Source organism: Equus przewalskii, chromosome 24 (genome assembly GCF_037783145.1).
Source record: "Equus przewalskii isolate Varuska chromosome 24, EquPr2, whole genome shotgun sequence".
Taxonomy (NCBI): Eukaryota; Metazoa; Chordata; class Mammalia; order Perissodactyla; family Equidae; genus Equus; species Equus przewalskii.
Genome location: NC_091854.1, coordinates 21,001,849 through 21,017,370, shown reverse-complemented (window position 1 = coordinate 21,017,370; position 15,522 = coordinate 21,001,849). Strand labels below are relative to the sequence as shown.

Here is a 15,522-nt window from a genome sequence, read left to right as displayed (position 1 = left end):
CATTTTGGAAACTCTCTAACTGGCTTCCCCTCTTGCAGCTGCTGCCCTTTATGTTGTCTGCTGCACTGACAGAATCACAAGGCCCGCCTTCCTCCATGTCGCTGTCATCCGTGACTTCCTGGGTTAGCCGGGAGCACAGGGAGCTTTGTGCACATCTTCACTCAGCTTCCAGACTGTTCCATTGGGTTCTGCAGGGAGGATCCTTTATTGCTCATATTTGGAGGAAAATTAAGTTTTCCTTTATGGAGTCACAATGTGGGCCCCTATTTATCATTCCCCATTTTACTTTGTAATATTATAAATAATAAAACAAAAATCAATTCCTAACGTGCCAATCTCCCTCTACTGAAGTTCCCTGGCCTTCCTTCATAGTTGTAAGCCTGCCCTCAAATACCCCAAACTTCAGAGGTCTGTGGAGTTTATGAATCTCCAACGAAGATTTGCTATGTCCACCTTTGCCGAGCTGTGTTGTGGCTGCGAGATTTCTCGAGAGGAAGGTAGAAGAGCCGAGGGCAAGTCCTGTCTCTGCTAACTGGTCGTGTGACTTTGGGTAAGCTGCCCAGCGCTCTCAGTCCCAATTTTAACAAAGTGAAACCAGTGATGACAACAATCATTCATCCATCCACTCAGTCACATTTACGAAGCACCTGCTGTTTGCCAGGCTCTGAGAAGACAAAGGTGAGTAACACGAAACTTGTAAATTCAGCTGCTCACAATCTAGAATCAGGAGACAGAGATGGACACAAATCACTAGTGAGGAAAAGGGGAGGGACCTTGACAGGAGATGTCTCTATTTGGAATAGGAGCTGTGGAGGCAGGAGGAACTGACCACGAATAAGAGATGCCCACCCTCGGTCAGAAATCACACATTTTTCTGCCTCACAAGGTTATTGGGAGGTTCAAATGACATAAGGAATTTGAATCCTTTGAAAACTCTAAACAGCAATTTCCGCGTGTGGCAGATGCTGTGGGTGCCCCACCCGTATGCCCTGCCTTTGCCACTTCAGTGCGAACTGCGGACTTACAGCTACAGCACCTGCGAGTCTCCCCGGGGGTGTTTCCAGCCTCCAGAGCCCGCCTGCTTTGCCACCTGTGCAGCAGACCATCTGTGCCAGGGAATCAGCAGCCCCCACCCCAGCCCAGAGCAGCCCTCAACCAAACAAATACCACGACTCCTTCTGCCCTCGGGTGGAATAACCGAGGCCGGAGTTGTGCACTGGCTGCCAGAATTTCCCCTGCAGGATTAAGCTTTTGGGGCCTCCAGCAGTAACTTGTTTGATAACACACCATTTATTGGCTGCTTTCCCTCTGTGTCACTTCCCTACTTGCCCCAGTGGGGTTTTCTTCACCTGCCAACGAAATACTTGCACATGGATCCTTATCCCGGGGTACACTTTCGAGAGAACCCAAACTAAGACAAGATGTAAGCCATTTTTATTATTTTACATCATTTTGAAATGTGGCCAGAATTATACACACTATTTTGCATGGGAAAAGCACTGCTTTGTATTTATAAATCCTCTTCTGCAGAGTTAGGGTTGGATCCACTTTAGTCATTATAACGTAATACGTGCCTAAGAATTTCTTGAATCCATCCCAACCAACATGGCTCTGGCTGAAGCCTTTATGTCTCACCTGCCTTTCCACAACAGTCTCCTAGCAGCTTTCTCTGGTTCCAGTCTTTCTCCTCATAAATCTATCCTCACTGTCTCTGGAGACATCCACCTAGGAAGAAATTCTAACCAGTCTACTCCTAGCCCAAACAGTACTATTGCGCAAATCTTAAAAGGCTTCTGTTACTTACAACACTTCACTTCTATCTAGTGGAAAATTGTTGTCAGATTATGATATCTGTAGAGGAAGATGCTTGATGGTTATTTTTAAGGAAATTGACCAAAAAAAATACAAATCTGCAATCTCTATGATGACTGATGCCCACTTAGGTGTGCATTCGTGTGCACTGCACAGCTGTACAGAACCACCCTGGTTCTAACAACTCTCTGCCTCACTCAAAAACTCCTTGTCTGTTCCCAGAACCTACCAAGAGTTTCCATGGCTTTGCTTATGCTGTTTTCTCTGCTTCAGGACAATGGCCTTCTCCTGGACTGTTTCTAGTGATTCTTTAAAACCAATTGAGCATTTCCCCTTTGCCAAAAATAGTACCTGAACCACTCTCACATAGCCATATGTCCCTCTTCTGTGCCCCTTCTCATTTTTCATTTATAACTCAACTTTTACACTTAGCACGTTAGGTTATAATTGTCTGCTCACTGGTTTGTCTCCTGCAGTGAGGACTGTGCTTACTCCTCTTGGAGTCTCCAGCATCTCACGGAGGGAGTGGCCTGGAGTAAGGGCATCTAGAAAGCTGTGGAGTGTGGAATGTGGAGGTTGGGAGGCAAGGTTCTGCAGCCAGACAGATCTGGTCAAGTCTTGGTTCTGTCACTTTCTAGCCACGTGACCTTGGACAAATGGCCTCACATCTCTAAATCTTAGTTTCTCTTTTGGTAAATTGGAGATGACGTCATTACCAATTAAATAAGCCACTGCCTATAATTACACAATGCCTGACAGCAGGCATACAATGCATCTTAACATTTATTTTTATTATAAACCCAATAAATATTTGAGAGTGAATGTGCCTCTCTTTATACCAAACAGGCCGTCCCCTATGAAAAACATATCTTTTGTTTGATCCATCTGTATAATCAGAACGGTAGCGAACACTACATACATTAGTATATTTTCTCAACACAACCGCTCTGTTAGAAAGGTTTTACTATCCGCCCGTTACAGATGAGGAAACGGAGAAGAGCAATCGGTGGCTTGTTCTGTCACACAAGAGTTAAGTGTGAGAGGCTGGGCCAACTCTGGCCTGTGTGAGTCCAAGCTTGTGCTCTTAACCTAGCTATGGCAGCAGAAAGAAGGGGCCTCTCTGTCCCACTGCAGGGTCAGAAAGTGGCAGATGCTGGTGGATGGACACAAGCTAAGATGTGAAGGAGTGGGACACAGAGGGGCTTGTCGAAGGACTCAACTGACTGACCTCAAATACTGCAACTTCAAAGGACAGCTCTTACGGCTAGTGTGAAGGGTTCCTGTGTAGGGTCAGGAGATGAGGGAATGGTGGACACACAGGAAGGATCCTGGGTGCAAAGCAAAGATTTCTAACTTCTTGCAAACTGTACAGAAGTGAGAGACATTAAAAAGATTGACCACACCAAGTGCTGACAAGGATGTGGAGCAACTAGAACTCTCATTCACTGCTGGTGGGAATAAAAAATGGTACAACCACTGTGGAAAATAGTTTGACAATTTCTTTTAAAGTTAACCATACCATTAACATTTTACCCAACCATTCTACTCTGAAGTATTCACACAAGAAAAAATGAAACCATACATCTACAAAAAGGCAAGAATGTTCTTAGTAACTTTATTCATAAGAGCCCCAAACTGGAAACAACCCATTTATGAAATGAGGACAGTAATAGTACCTACCTCATGGGGTTGTTGTGGGGATTTTAGGAGCTAATATATATAAAACTGTTGGAGAAGTGTTGGAACCAAGTAAGGACTAGATCAATGTTAGTGATTAATATTGCCACCCTCAGTTATGTGCCAGGCTTGGAGGATACAAGCAGTAATAGGACATAGTCCAAGTTCTAGAAAATTTATGATCTAGAAGGAAGGATGAACAGTAAATACATAAATGAATATACTTGGTACAATAATAGAATTTGAAAAGTGCTTTGAGGACATAAATGACTAACTGCTCTGGAATGGAAAATCCATTCAAAATGAAAATAATCAACCACCTAAATCAAATCATGTTCAGATAGTCATTTATTGTTTTTCTGTATTATCATTGTAATAATGATGCCTCCTATTCCTGGCATCTGAAATTTGGAACTCCCAGGCTTGAGCCTGTGACCTCTTTTCTCCTGTGTCTGGGCTCATCCCACGGTGACCCCATCCTTTCATGAACCATGATGCCCAATTCATGTCTCTAAGCCCAACAACAGGCCTGAACTCTGACTTCCCGGGACATCTCATGTTGAGTACATCTAAATTTAGATTGCCCATTCTCAGCCCCCCAAACTTGCTTTCCCCACAGCGTTCCCCATCTCAGAAATAACAGCTCCATTCTCCCAGCTGCCTCCTTTCTTCTTCTCATATGTCACACCCAATAATCAGCAAATCCTGAAACCAGTCACTTCTCTTAACAGCACTATGACCTCCTTCCACCCCTGAGAATGTAATAGCTTCTTCAGTGGCCTCCCTGCCTCCACTCTTGCTCCCCCGAAAGCTGTTCTCAGCCCAGCAGCCAGGTGATTGTCCCAAAACATTGAGGACCCATGGCTGCCTCTGCTTTAAACCCTCCCATGAATTTCCCTCACACTGGTGTTTTCATGGCCTCTGAGGCCCTAGATGAGCTGGTCCTGAACTACCTCTCTGCTCTCTTCCCTTACCACATTCCCGCTTCCTCCCTCCACTCTAGCCACACCAACCTCCCTGCTGTCTCTTCAACATACCAGTCAAGCTCTTACCTAACGGCCTTTGCACATGCTGTTCCCTTTGCCTGGAATACCCTTCCTCCAGACAGCCTCATGGCTCATTCTCTCACTTTATTCAAATCTCTGCTCAGATGTCACCATCTTAGTTAAAACAGCACATATGCCCCCACCCGATCTCTAACTGCTTCACCCTGCTTTTTTCCTGGTGCCTGACATTCTGTTATATTGGCTTGTTGCCCTGGCTTGAAGATAAGTCTCGTGGGCAGAGTCCTTGTGTGTCTCGGTCACATCCCCAGGGCCTAGAACAGAGCCTGGCACATAGTAAATGCTCCATTGACATTTGTTTAGTGAATGAATGAGTTACTATTACCGTAGCTTGTGCAGAACTTCACAGTTTACAAAGCAGTCACGTACACAATATCGAAATAAGCCTCCTAACAATTTGTGGAACGGGCTTCCTTATATCCATTTTACAGACAAATTAAGAGTCTGCTTAATATTTTTTAAGTCCCTTGCTCAAGGTCATGCAGCTCTTGGTCATACAGGCCAAACCTTGGCCTTTTACCTTCAAACCCAGTTTATTAATCATAATCATAAAATACTATTAATAATAGTTAACAATCTGTCAGTACTCCTCTCGACACTTCACTTGTAGTATCTCATTTAATCTTCACAGCAAGACTTTGAGGCAAGTGCTCTCATGATTGCCATTTTACAAATGTGGAAACAAAGGTACAGCTAAGTAACCTACTCAAGGCCACAGAGCTGGTAAGTGGGAGAGTCAGAAGCTGGGTCCTGGCAGCCTGACTCCAGGAACTTGTTCTCAACTGACTAGCCCACTAGACATGGCCGCTGAAGTAGAATTAAATAAACCGTGGAACACAAATGGAGAAGGACACACAATGGACAAGGATCACATTTGTTCTAGAACTTTCTGCCATTATTAAGCTTTTTGCTTGTGTAGCATTTAGCAGTACTTTTTTCTCTTTTGCTTTAGGATCACAAGGTGGAAAGTGGTTGTGTCTCCGATGGAGTTTACATGATCTTATGGTCTGCTTCTCATCCATCTTTGAAATGTTGGACACATTTCTTTCTGAATTGGGAGGTCACTTAGGAATCACAGGCAGGGCCCTGGGTTTCCAGCAGCCTGTCCCTCTGCCTCCTTCGGCGGCTTTGTGGTGCCTTGGTGGCTGTGTGCACAGGTGGCACGCCCCCTGAGCTTTGGATTCCACCTCCGCCCTCCTCAGCCTGTAACATGCCTTGTTTCATAAATTCTCACATAACCTACATTGTGGAACACTCAATTTCTTTTCCTTTCCTTTCCTTTTTCAAAAATAGAAATCTATTTGATTGGATGTGATGGCACCAGAGGCAGAAATGTGGCAAAATTTTAAATGGTGAGAAATCCATCTCAGCTACCTGGATTTTGAAAAGCAAATTGTGATTCCCCGACTCACTTTGTATTGAACTGGACAAGTTAGATGAACTAAAAAAGCTTTATTGACTTGTCTACTTGTCTCTAAGTCAATCAAGTCTCTGCGAAGGCTGCCTACTTTCTGCTCTTTCTGGCTATCCAAACTATTAACTTAAGGTGTGCATAAAGCTTCCTAAGTATAGGTGGATAACCTTATAATATCAAACCCCTAAGATCTTAAATAAGCAAGCAGGCAGAAGTTGAGAAACAAATCAAGTATTTTGATTGTTTCCTAGTTCTTTGTAGCATGAAGGTTCATAGCACTTATCTGGGAATAGACTGAATCCTTCAGGGCAGCCTGTGGTCTATGCATCCAGATATCCCCAATGTCTGGCACATGGTAGGTGCTCAGCAGAGTAGGCGATTAACATGGTAGGCACTTGATAAATAGATGCTGAATCTCTAGTGCTCTATCTTTTATAGCCTGCTTGCAGCCTTATCTCACACACTTCACATGCGTGTGTGCAAGCATACACACACTAGGTTGTGAGCTCTTAGAGCAGAGGATCCGTGTCTTATCATCTCTGCGTTCCCTAATATAGAACCACCAGATCGCCGGTGATCATTAAATGATCACTGAATTGAACAGCACAAGGATTTTAACTTATGTTACTTGTTTTACCTGCCCTTCCCCCACCCCATCTTGTCCATTTGGCTCCCAGGCCTAAAACCATCACCTCAATCTAATCAAATAGTTGAAAGCCGGAGATCTTGAAATTATTCAAATCAAGTTCAGAATTACATTTTTAGATTTACCCTGGCCATCTCATAAGCTGATTTAGCAACTAGCTGACTGCTATCCCAGGAGGGGAAAAAAGCATAAGTTTAATGAATTTGGTCAGCCATACCACGTAACAGATGTCCACCGTGCCGCCACGAGCTTAAATCATAACTGCAATGGCTGTTTGGCATGGCAAAATATATTAGAAGTGTTTTAGCACTCACTGGGCAACTTGCTAGATGGAAGGGGAACCATTCTGAAAAAATGTAGGCGGTCTGTCTAGTAGCATCTCAGAAGGAGCCCTGGAGAAACACAGATCATCTGCTTGCAGTGATTCATCAATCCGGTCCTTTGTTTCCCCAAATTGAGTGTCAAGTGCAAGCATACAATCAAGAATTGCCAAGACCCGATAAGATTTTCCTCTGGCTGCTGCTCTTCCTGCCCTAACAACTGGTACTATTCATGCCTAAAGCACAAACTGAATAAATAGCTTCAAGGCTGGCAATGTTGGACAGTGTTTTGAATTTTTTTGTTTTTCCTTGAAAGGCTAAATCCGGTGTGTTTCTCGCCTTCCCCCAAACACATTGCATTGATAGTCACTGTTGCACCAATAATTTTAACTTTCTTAACACTAAGTATGGAAGGATGCCTCAGAAGTTAAAAATAGTTCCTGTTGTATCATCAATCTAGCAATGGATTAGTGAAGATTAAAAAAGGATTGTAATGCCTTTTTTGGCCTTGAGAAAGCTCTTATTGTGCCCATGGTTCAGTTGGCCCGCTGATCATTTCCATCTTAATGTAATCTTTAACATTACACTGCTACAGGTGAGGTGTTAAGTAATACATTAAGACAACTATTCTCACTAAGCAATTTCACAAGAAGTCTTTTTAACCAAATTAGACATTTAACAAATGCCATTTGTAATTCATCATAGGGGGGAGGGTATCCTTAAAACTGGCTATTGATGTGAATTTCCCAACAAAAAACAATAACTATTTTTTTATTTTAATTGAACTTCTGAATGTGACATTATGTACCCTCAGTGCAGTGGACCAACACCATGAGAGCACCAAAAGCTTTAGGATTCTTACAAAACAAGCAGTAAGCAGTTTAATCTCCAGCAGCCTGAAATCTTTCATTTAAATTAGGAATAATCTACAGGTCCAGTTAAACATGTGGATATGTTGTGTTGAATGTTCTTAAGGTTTTTAAAATCATTTAGATGAAGACTAGGAGCCTCAAAGTTCAGATAGAAGTATAAATTATAATATTTAAAACAAGTAGTAAGCGAAATAATTTAAATCAAAATTATGATACAAAGATTGCATGAGAATAACTGGATTTAAAAAGTAAAATGAAGGAGGAAGAGAATATTAGAAAGCTTACAACTGGAAAACTGAAATAATAACTTTCTTGAAAAAATTATTTCGCGACTGATTTCCCCATGCCATGAACATGAATGCAAATGCCATAAACAGAGCCTTTGACATTTGGACTGTTGATGAGTTTTTATCAAAATTACAAGACAGAAAATTTAGTTTGCAGATTTTCAAATGGCTCTTGTGTTCGGAATCCAGTTGCGTTCTCTTTCCTTTTTGCTTGAGGACTTCATAAAAGATAAATAAGCCCTCGGACCAAGAGGTGAGTATACTGCACGGTTAACTCTCTCGCCCCAGAAATTCCACTCGGCAGCAAAGATGATTATTTGGGGGCGGGAGACGGGGATGCAGAGAGCTTTAGGACCCAGCAGGCGGCGGCAGGCGGCAGTTGTGTAGATCACTGAGAGACTACGAGGGTCCGGCTCAGTTTTAATTCTGTCTCTAATCTCTGCAACAGCGGCGCTTCCCGGGTCCCGCGGCTCCCCGACCCACTCAGCCGCCGCTGGCAGCCGGGCGAAAATCAGAGCCGCCCCCGCCCCTTCGCCCGCCATGGAAACCCTCCAAGAAAAAGTGGCCCCGGACGCGTGTGCCTGAGGATTCCGCACAAAAGAGGTGCCCAAAATGAAGACCCTGATGGTGAGTCATTTGTTGCAACTCCTCTGGGCAGAGCGGGGACCCCCGGGCGCAGCGCCCCCGGGGTGCAGGCGAGAGCTCAAGGGGCTCCTAACCCTGCGCCGCCAGGTCGCCTGTTACAAAGGGACAACTTTCCACCTGCTCCGCGTCCCCTCCCGAGTCCCCGGTTCTGCCTGGCTCGGAATCCCAGAGCCAGGATGGGAACTCGGGTTGCCTCGGCTCCTGGGGCGAGGGGCCATCCAGCCGAGAGCTGGAGAAGCGGCGGAAGGGTGGGCGCCTTGCTCGGGGTGGGGGATGCCCCAAAGCAACACCCTGGCAAAAACTAAGAGGGGCGGGGAGGGAGGACCTTTGCAGACTTTCTTGGTGTCCTTGTCGGATTTCAAACTTGCAAGGATTGCCGAGGTAGAGCCCCAGGGGTCCAGAAAGGAGAGGGTGCAACGGCTAGAGATTCCAGCTGAGAAAAAAGGTCCCCTCCCCAAAGTGCGAGCCCACCCCTGGGCGCGCTCTCCCTCCGGTGGCTGGGCGCGACGACGCACCACTTGCCCTCTGCCGAGAGATCTGGGAGGTGGCGTCGGCCGAGAGCAGCTACGCGCCGGGAGTATCCACTGCCGTACGCGCGGGGACTGTGCCTCCTCTGCCCTGGCTGCGCGCGGCTGGGGCTAGGACCCAGGCCATCCATCCCGGAGCCCCCCGCCCGTGTGACCGTCTCACTGGTGTCCCCGCCGGGCGCGCTCCTCCGGGGTCGGCCCTCAGCGGCTTTTCTCTGTTCTCTCCCGCCCGCCCGCAGCGCCATGGTCTGGCAGTGTGTTTAGCGCTCACCACCATGTGCACCAGCTTGTTGCTCGTGTACAGCAGCCTCGGCGGCCAGAAGGAGCGGCCCCCGCAGCAGCAGCAGCATCAGGCAACCGCGACCGGCAGCGCGCAGCCGTCGGCGAGGAGCAGCCCCTCATCGCGCCCCGGGGTCCCCGCGGTACCGCGACCCCTGGATGGATACCTTGGCGTGGCGGATCACAAGGTGACAGCTCGCTCGCCAGCCCGCACGCCACCCAGCCTAGGGATCCCGCACACCTGAGCCCGCCCCCTTTCCCGGGGCTGGGGGGCGCCGTGAGTAGGTGCCATTCGGAGGCTGGAAGTGGGAATGGACTCGCTGGGGTGGGATGGGATAGTTCTTTCTTGGTATGAATTCCAATTTGGAGAAAGATGCAAAGTTTTTCAGGGAATAGAGATGAGATGAGTGGATCCCAAAGCCTAATTTCCTAACAGGAACCGGCCCTGGAACTAGAATCCTCTGGTCCCCAGAACTGCAGCTGCTGGTGGGTGCTGGGTTCCCGAAGCCTCGGGTTTGGCCGCCAAGTCGTGCCCTGATGGGAGGAGACCGGGCATGGCGCGGGTACCAGCCCGAGCGTTCCTCCCGCAGCGAACCGGAGCGTGAGCAGCAACCAGTCCGCGGCCACCGCTCAGGCTCAGAGTCCCTTCTGATCTCTTCTTCGGATTGCTCGGGGCAGAATTAGCACAGCCCTGGAGAGGGATGCCCAGGCAGGCGCGGAAGGCTTGAGGGACAAACTCAGCTTCCAGTGGCTTGAAACTCCTCGTTGAGGGCCTGTTTTCCCCTGCCTTCCAGGAAGCCGCCGCATGGCTTGGCTAATAATTAATAAGGTGAATTTTTTTAAATTGAGCCTCCTTTCCCTGGAATAATAAATCTCTGGTTTCAGTGTGTGAAGCCTCTGGGAAAATCCTAATCAAGTTTCCCGATTTCTGAAAAGATATTTTAATACAGTTTAAATGTATTCCCTATTATTTGAAGCTGCTAATATATTTTTATTAAAACACAATCCCACTCTGTATCTGCTCTATAAAGGTGGAGGATTTCTTGAAACCACTCAACTATTCTGCGTTTTACGTTACCAGATTATAGCTGTGAACCAAAGTAATATTTAGCAGGTGTTCCTTTTGTGTGAAAAGATTGCTTTTACTGTGTTAGAAAAAGTCGAACTTTTTTTTAAGTGGCAATCAAAATATATCCACTCACTTGTGCAGTGCATAATGCTAAGGACTTTGGAGGGTACAGAAGAATCTAAGGCAGGACGGAGGCTTTAGGGATCTTTGAATGCCTGTGGGGAAAAAAATAACGTCCTATGAAATGTGAATGAACGGATAGATGATAGATAGATAGATAGATAGATAGACCGATAGACCGATAGATCTATGTATAGGAAGTGCTACGTATAAACAGTATTCTTGGGGTGCAGAGATGAGAAAGATCACTGCTCTGGGAGGATCAAGGAAAGTTTCTTTGAAAAGATAGAACTTACACTGGGAAGAATTCAGGGAAACAGAAAAGAGGGAGAGATTTCATTATGAAGTGATGGGCAGGGGGCTCTTAAGTCTACCGACTCTTAAAATCAAAAATAGAGAGGGCCATCGCTGTTACAATTACAGCTTGGGTTTTCTAGGTTGTTGATTGATTACATACTTTGTATCTGCATGTGCAAGCAGCCGATAAGGGCTGGAGTCCTGGAAAAGTTGAGGCATCAGCTTCTGACTAGGGATGGATGTAGTGTTTAGGTGTAACTGGTATATGATGAATCTATTGAGCTCAGTGGATTTTCATGGCCACTGTGTAATAGAAATGGCTATCTAGTACTTGTGAAGCTTTGATTAATAGGGGTGTCAAAAGGTAAATTTGCTGCAAGTTTTGATCTGCCTCTGGGAAGATATTCCTAATAATTCCCCTCCTGTGTTCTCCTGCTGAACAGACACGGGCTAAGAATATTGACAGCCTAAGGAGAAATGATGTCCTCATGTTTGTTTTCAAAACTGTTTATTCACACAAATGTATTGGATTCCATTTTCAGTGTATCAGAGCCTCATTTCATTAAAATGAAGATCAGCTCCTTTTTTGGAAGGAGTGTTGAAACTCCTTATGAGAAATTGAGATAATCTGTAGTAAAAGGGTTTTATAAACTGAAGTGTTATGTGAATGAGAAATATGTGTGAATGTCCTTGGAATTCTTAGCAGAGGACTATAAAGGAAGATCTTTGCAAATAATTAATACTAATGAAACTCTTTCATAGAAAACCAACATCTCACAAAATTCCATACCCAAAGGGTTCAACAGAGTTTACCCAGCCCAAGCAAAGGACCAAATGCAGATCTTAAAATCTATGCCTCCTCTCTAGGCATTATTCCAACTGTCCCCATGAACCGAATGTAAACTTCTGCTCACAGTATCTTTATTCCTACTATTTAGCTGGGCAGAGTTCCATTTCTGACGGCCACCTGAAGGTGCCTGTGTGAAATGTTTGTCTTCTTCAAAAGTTGCTGTTTAATTAGGTTTGTCTGGGATCTTCCTGTCGTCTCGCTTAAGCGGAGGTGGAAATCATTTGTTAGAACATTACTAGGAATTTTTTTTCCAGTTAACACAGGGGAGGGTAAGAAATGAAAGCTTTTCTATTCTTATTATGTTGCCAGATGATACTCTGATTGCTTCGTTTTTTTCACTCTCACATCAGGCCTTAGAAAAATTATAGGATGTGCTGAATGTGATGACCACCAAGCCATACGCTGCTGCATATTGAATCAGAATTCCAGCAGACTTTTTATTTGCCATTGATTTACAGAATCTGGAGAGAGTTACTGATACCGTTTAGGAAAATGTTCACATCTCCATGGCTGGAGGTCTCAAAGTCTGATAAATATGTAGTGTTTATGTTCAGTTACATGATGGCATTAACATTATAACTCCAAGATTAAATTCAACAGGTGGTCCTAATCCCCAGCACCCGAATTTCACAAATTACAGCCTGTCTGCAACAATACTCTTGTCTCATATGGCTGCAGACTGAATTACTGTTGAGATTAAATCACCATGTGCTTTTGTTGAAAGACATGCTGCAAGTCAAGGCAGTGATGAGCAATATGTGTTGAAGCTTAAAATATCACTTTCCATGGTCAGATTCCCTACTTCCTTTCACAAACGATGTGAGCTGAAATTGTAATTCCAGTATAACTAAGTGAAGGCTACTTGGAGTTTCTTGTGATAATGAAGGCATTTCATTTTCTGTTCCATGGATTCTTTCTCTTCATTCCCAGTCCCTTTCCCCAGACCTTTTCCCACAAATGTTTGGCCGATTCATTTCCATCTTGTTACACAAGTGTCACCACACCTGCTGTGTCTGTATCTTGCCATTACTTTCCTGGTCCCTGTTTTTGGAAGTCATTGATTTCTAACCAGATCGGCCAGACACATGGAAAGAAGCTGATTTTCATGGCTGTGGGAAACCTTCTGCATTTAGAACTGCAGCATAATCTATAACCAAACTGAAACCCACACTAAATCAAGGAACCCTCAGAGGAAAGCTCCAAGTCTCCTAGCAGAGCAGAAGGGGGGCATGGAAGCACCATTCTCTTTCCAGTCTGGATCTGGTCCGTGTAGATAAAGTCATTTGCCATCTGGTGGACCCTGTGAAATGAAACTGAGCCGATTCCCATTTTCAGTGGACAGGAGCCCTTATCACAGAAAGCCCACTTGTCACCTGGGCTGCCCTTTTCTGAGATGGCTTATGAAAGAGCCCTGATCAGTGGGGTCTGAGGCTGAGCTGCCATCTCCTCGCTTCACTAGTAGGCTTTAGGAATGGATTTTACACATACTAGTAACATGCTTGTCCTTGGTTCTTTCCTTCCGTAAGTACTCAGTCATTCAGACAAAATAAAACTGCTTAGAGGTAATAGTACTGTTACTATTAATTGGTAGATATCCAGTTGGAGTTAATGCAAGAGTTGAAAAATAATTCAAAACCAGAAAAAAGGGCATATGCCATATAACTTACTTTGAAATTATAACGTAAGTTTTCTTCCTTTGGAGAAGCATATAAATTCCCAAATAGAAGTTTACACCATTTATTAGACCTCATTTTATAATATTTGATGCGTCACACGAATGATAAATAATTTGGGTCTCAAAGAAGTTCCAAGTGCACTGATTTTCAGTGCTAAGTATCACAAGATGTGATCTGCCAATGATGATGACACCCTGTTATCACAAAGCATCAACCAAGAGGAATCATGAAATGAACTCCTTTTTATGGGTGAGGAGCTGCAATAACATGGTTGCCTTTAACAGGAGAAGTATTCATATAACATTTATTAACTATTTATCTTTCCTTAATTCTGAGAGCCAAGAGTATTTCTTCAGTTTCCCACAGGAGTAATCCCAAGAGACCTCCGTGCCAAAGCCCAGACTGCACCTGGTAGATGAGTCTGACCTGGCTCTCCCTCAGGTTCCAGCCATTCTGGCCTCCTTGCTGATCCTTGATCACTCATTCTGCCTCAGGACCTTTGTACTTGCTCTTCCCTCTGCCTAGAAAGCTCTTGCCCAAGATCTTTTGCATGGTTGATTCCTTCTGGTTATTCTTTCCTCAGATCACGTCATCTTCTTGTGGACCACACGCTTTAAATAGTCCTCTCCTCAACAGTCATTCTCTATCATATCAGCCTGTTTTGTGTTCCTTATAATCTTTAACAATATGTGAAATAATCTTAAAGTTTACTTGTCTATTGTCTGCCCTCCCCCAAGGTAGAATCTAAGCGCTGTCATAGCAAAGTATTTGTTTGTCTTGTTGACCAGTTTAACTCCAGGCCCTAGAACACAATGTGGCACTTAGTGGGCACACAATAAGTGTTTACTGAAGGAAAGAAGAAAGCAAGGTGTGTGGCCGTGGCGGGGAGTGGGAAGGACAGAGCTACTTCACCTTATGTCAAGTCCTTTCTCAACAAGATGGTCACTGCAGTCACAACGCCCTGGTGTGGCTCATCTTCCCTAAAGGTGGTTCACTGCTGCTCCTCCTAATAATAATAATGGGAAATGATTTGAAACATAAGGCTCTTTGGGAATGACATTTAGGAATCTACATTTTAACAGGCTTCCCTCACAATTCTTGTGCACGTTCAAGTTTGAGAATCATCATTTGAAACACTTTTAATCATCACGATGCGTAGTTCCATAGCTAATTTATTTCTGGGTTTTTGAACTACTCGTAGCCCTTAGTAAGTATTCACTGAAGGCTTTATGGTTGCCAAAATGGGTATTCTGATGGAAGAACACAGTTGCTACCCTCAAAGATCCTTTGATCTAATCACAGAGAAAAAGACAAAGACGCAAGAAAGGTTAAATAATAAAGCAAGTGCTGAATACCAATGTGAAACCAGGAAACAGTAAATCAAGGCACTGACACTAAAAAGGAGACAATTTCTGTGATCTTTCCCATCTGTAGGCTAAGTTAAATATTATTATTATCTTAGAAGTTATAAAAATTTCAAACTAAAATTCCATTACATATTAGCTCTTTTTAATATATATGTGTGTGTATATATATTATATATACTACATGCCATGAATAATTAGTGAACAACTTGGATATCAAAACACCTTCAAAGTGGACTGATTTTACATTCACAGTATTCGACCTCTTCGTGATTTTCCTTTGACGTGGCACGGGGTGTCCTGGACCCTTGAAGGGAGCTAACCCCATTACCCTGTGCAACTGTCTCTGTAACATATGGTGACCAGAGTTTCCAAATCAGGTCTCGTAACTGGCGGGACGATGAATTTGAATATAATTGTGTTGGCCATAAGACAGAATATTTGCAGTCAGATCTGTCCTGGAAACATGACATCTGTCATAGCGTGGACTTTCCATAATCTCTAGGGTCAAGTGGTGGTGCAATGTAATTCCTGTCCTGTTGCTGGGATAAAGGGAGATTAAAGAAGAGAAAAGGGTTTGAAAAGTTAAGACTCCTCATTAAT

General features: G+C 44.4%; 1 protein-coding gene across 3 annotated transcripts in view; it reads left to right on the top strand.

The window, feature by feature from the left end:
• Positions 1-8,403: 8,403 nt before the first annotated feature.
• ST6GALNAC5 (ST6 N-acetylgalactosaminide alpha-2,6-sialyltransferase 5) overlaps positions 8,404-15,522 on the top strand; it is a 167,352-nt gene continuing 160,233 nt past the window's right edge. Inside the window, exons 1-2 of one of the 3 annotated variants that reach the window (XM_070592032.1) lie at positions 8,404-8,719; positions 9,504-9,731. In XM_070592032.1, the coding sequence (XP_070448133.1) occupies positions 8,705-8,719; positions 9,504-9,731 (243 nt within the window). In that variant the 5' untranslated portion in view covers positions 8,404-8,704. Of the gene's footprint in view, positions 8,720-9,503; positions 9,825-15,522 lie in introns of all 3 variants that reach the window. The other 2 variants (XR_011532387.1, XR_011532388.1) reach the window with 2 other exon arrangements.